Source organism: Arachis duranensis, chromosome 4 (genome assembly GCF_000817695.3).
Source record: "Arachis duranensis cultivar V14167 chromosome 4, aradu.V14167.gnm2.J7QH, whole genome shotgun sequence".
NCBI classification, from domain to species: domain Eukaryota; kingdom Viridiplantae; phylum Streptophyta; class Magnoliopsida; order Fabales; family Fabaceae; genus Arachis; species Arachis duranensis.
The window spans coordinates 1,443,625-1,446,515 of record NC_029775.3 but is presented as its reverse complement, the minus strand read 5'-3'; the positions used below and the strand labels follow the sequence as shown (position 1 = coordinate 1,446,515).

General features: G+C 31.7%; 1 protein-coding gene across 1 annotated transcript; it reads right to left on the bottom strand.

Moving 5' to 3' along the window:
- Nucleotides 1-1,208: 1,208 nt before the first annotated feature.
- Nucleotides 1,209-1,434, bottom strand: LOC107482369 (uncharacterized). The gene has a single exon (XM_016102814.3). The coding sequence runs from the start codon at nt 1,420-1,422 to the stop codon at nt 1,213-1,215; it is 210 nt and encodes a 69-aa protein (XP_015958300.1). The 5' UTR covers nt 1,423-1,434; the 3' UTR covers nt 1,209-1,212.
- Between the last annotated feature and the right edge of the window lie 1,457 nt (nt 1,435-2,891).

Here is a 2,891-nt window from a genome sequence, read left to right as displayed (position 1 = left end):
TAATGATAAATTTAATAAAATTATATAAACCAACAAAATAATTAAATTTTTTAAATAAGCATTAAGCATTATATAGATGTGTACCTTTATTAGCAAATTAAAACTCCAAGAAAATAATAAATAAAAAATAAAATTTGACTTTAGTGGTCGCCTTAGCATAATAACTTAGGTACCATGACTGCTGACAATTAATTAACGACATACCACATCATTAGTAAAATTAATTAAGCACCATTTGTTGAGTTAATATGATTGGACCAAATTCATTTTGTGTCATGTTTAATTTGTATGACTGAATATTGAAATATACCCAGACAGAAGAAACTGCTAGCTACTATATTTTATCAATAATTGATCAAAATTAAACAAGTTATTGCAAAAGAAATTTGGTGAGTGCATGCATGCAAGAGTTAAAACAAAGAATTCAATTTTTTTTTTTTTAATGAATGGTATAGTATATTTATTCAAATGTACAATTAATCAGTTATGCATGATTCAATAATAATTAGTAATTGAAACTATATTTAAAGAGAAATCTATCTAGATTATTAGTACATGATATATTATCTTATGGAAACTTTTACAACTTGGTAGTATTTCTTTCTTCTTTTGTTTGTATATATTAAATCTGTTTAGGAAATTAATTCTCTGGAAGTTTTGTTTTAGACTTTAATCGATTCAAATCGGATTAGTCTAATTTCAATAATTTAATTATGGGATAAGAAAAAAAAAGGCATAAACGGAGCCTAATAATAAGCGTAAGAAAATAATTACAAGAAATGGAAGATATATATCTCAAGAATAATGCACGTAAGTTACAACAACAACAATAATAATTATAATAATAATTAATTACTACTAGATTAATACATTCACTCCTGAAATAAGAAAACCGAATACATGGTAATTCACTATACCAAACTCAAATTAAACTCCGGGAAAAAATAAGAACAAACACTTAATAATAAGTGAAAATTTAGGTGCAGTCGACTTAACGTGAAGTTAGTATTTGAGAGCTGTTAGATGAAAATTTAGTCAAATTAGTCAAATAATCTCTCAAATATCAACTTCACGTGAAATTGACTGCACCTGAATTTTCACCTTACTAATATTAAAAAGAAAGAAAGCAACATTAAACCAACCACAATTATTATATGGTCGGAAATAAAATGAATCCCTCCCAAAGAATGAAATAAAAATACCCAATAATTTTCAGCCGGTGTAAAGATGGACTCTAACGGCGATGAGGAAAACACAAACGAGACCAAAAAAGAGAAGAGAGTGAATGAGAATGGAAGCAGCACTTGTTTGAAAATTACCAAATTCAACACACCTTGATCTCCCAGGCACCTGAAACAACAACCCTGGTGTTAATAACACAAACAACACCACCGACACTAGCACTGGACCCCAGTTCAACATTCTTAATTAATAATTAATAATAATCTTCCTCAAATTCAATTCCTATGATTGCTGTATTGATTATTATTAGTGACCACCCCAATGACACTATTTATATAGAGATCGATCTTTAATTAATTTTTGGTTCTCAATTATCTTAGCTTATTTTAATTACATATAGAACTTTACACTATTCTTATTTATTTATTTTTTCCTGCTGTTGGGTGATTTGAGTTTAAGCATATTCTGAATGTGAAGCAAGTATTGGGGCCTCAATAGAATATATTTACTATTATTATTATTATTATTATTATTGATAAATTGCATGTTTAATATATATGAAAATAAATAAAGAATATACGAATATAACACTAATTTCTGTTAAAAAAAAATAATATCACCTGAATAAATAAAGAGAAATAATTTTATTCGAATAACTTGCAATATATAATTTGTTGTAAATAAAATAGTATTTTGGGCAAGTTGGGTGAGACTTAGAAGATTAAGCTACTGTGGATTCACTGATGCATGCACGTGTGTGTGTATGTTTGATTTAGATTTGGATTAAGAATAACTTGCTTGAGGGTATTAACCATGTTCTTGAGCTTTCACCACCGCTTATATATGTCACTTTGAAGCAAGGAATTTATAGTCATCACTACTTATTGTTATTTTGGTTAGCTTAAGTATATCCTAAAAATATTAGTTAACAATATAAAGGTAAAAAAATTTCTGTTAGAAAAAATATAGGGAGACAATGACTTTAATTAGTGAACAATAGAGTGAAAAAGGAAATTAAAATCAGATTATAATTAATTTAATTAATTTTTAATAATTTTTTATTTTGAATTTTAAAAATATAAGGATTTTAAACAGGGACAGTTACGTGTTTCTCTTTCTTTGCATGTGAGAGGTCAATGCTTCGGAGTTTTCCTCTCCATCATTTTCTTCCTATCTCATAGATCCGTCACCACTAGGAGCACCAACTGCTGCCCAGAACACTAGCCGACGCAGCCCTGTCCATCGCAAACGTACGTCTGAGCACCCTCTTCGCGCACGTTGTGTCATTCACGTAGCCCCCCGACATGTCGGCCGTGTAGCTCCCCGGTGGGTTTCACCATTTCAACGTCTTCATCTACGACATACAGGAGACAGATGGTTGTTTTAGTGAGTAATTGGATGATTATTTTTTGTTCGTAAAAGTCGGATGTTCACCTCTATACGTAGCCAGATGGTTATTATTATTAGTTACGCAGATGGTTGTTTTTTGTCACGAGTGCGATGAACTGGGAAGCTAGGGCGGTGGTAGTAGGATGCGACCCACAAAATGCGTACCGGCGCAGGAGAGAGCGGCAAGCTAAGCACCATGGATGCTCAACCGAAACGAGGAAGGCTTGCCTCGACGTGGGCTATCGGCGGATGACACATAGACCCACACCGGGAAGGAGACATCCGTCCGACCTGTTAGCTGTCAGCGACGGAGATAGACA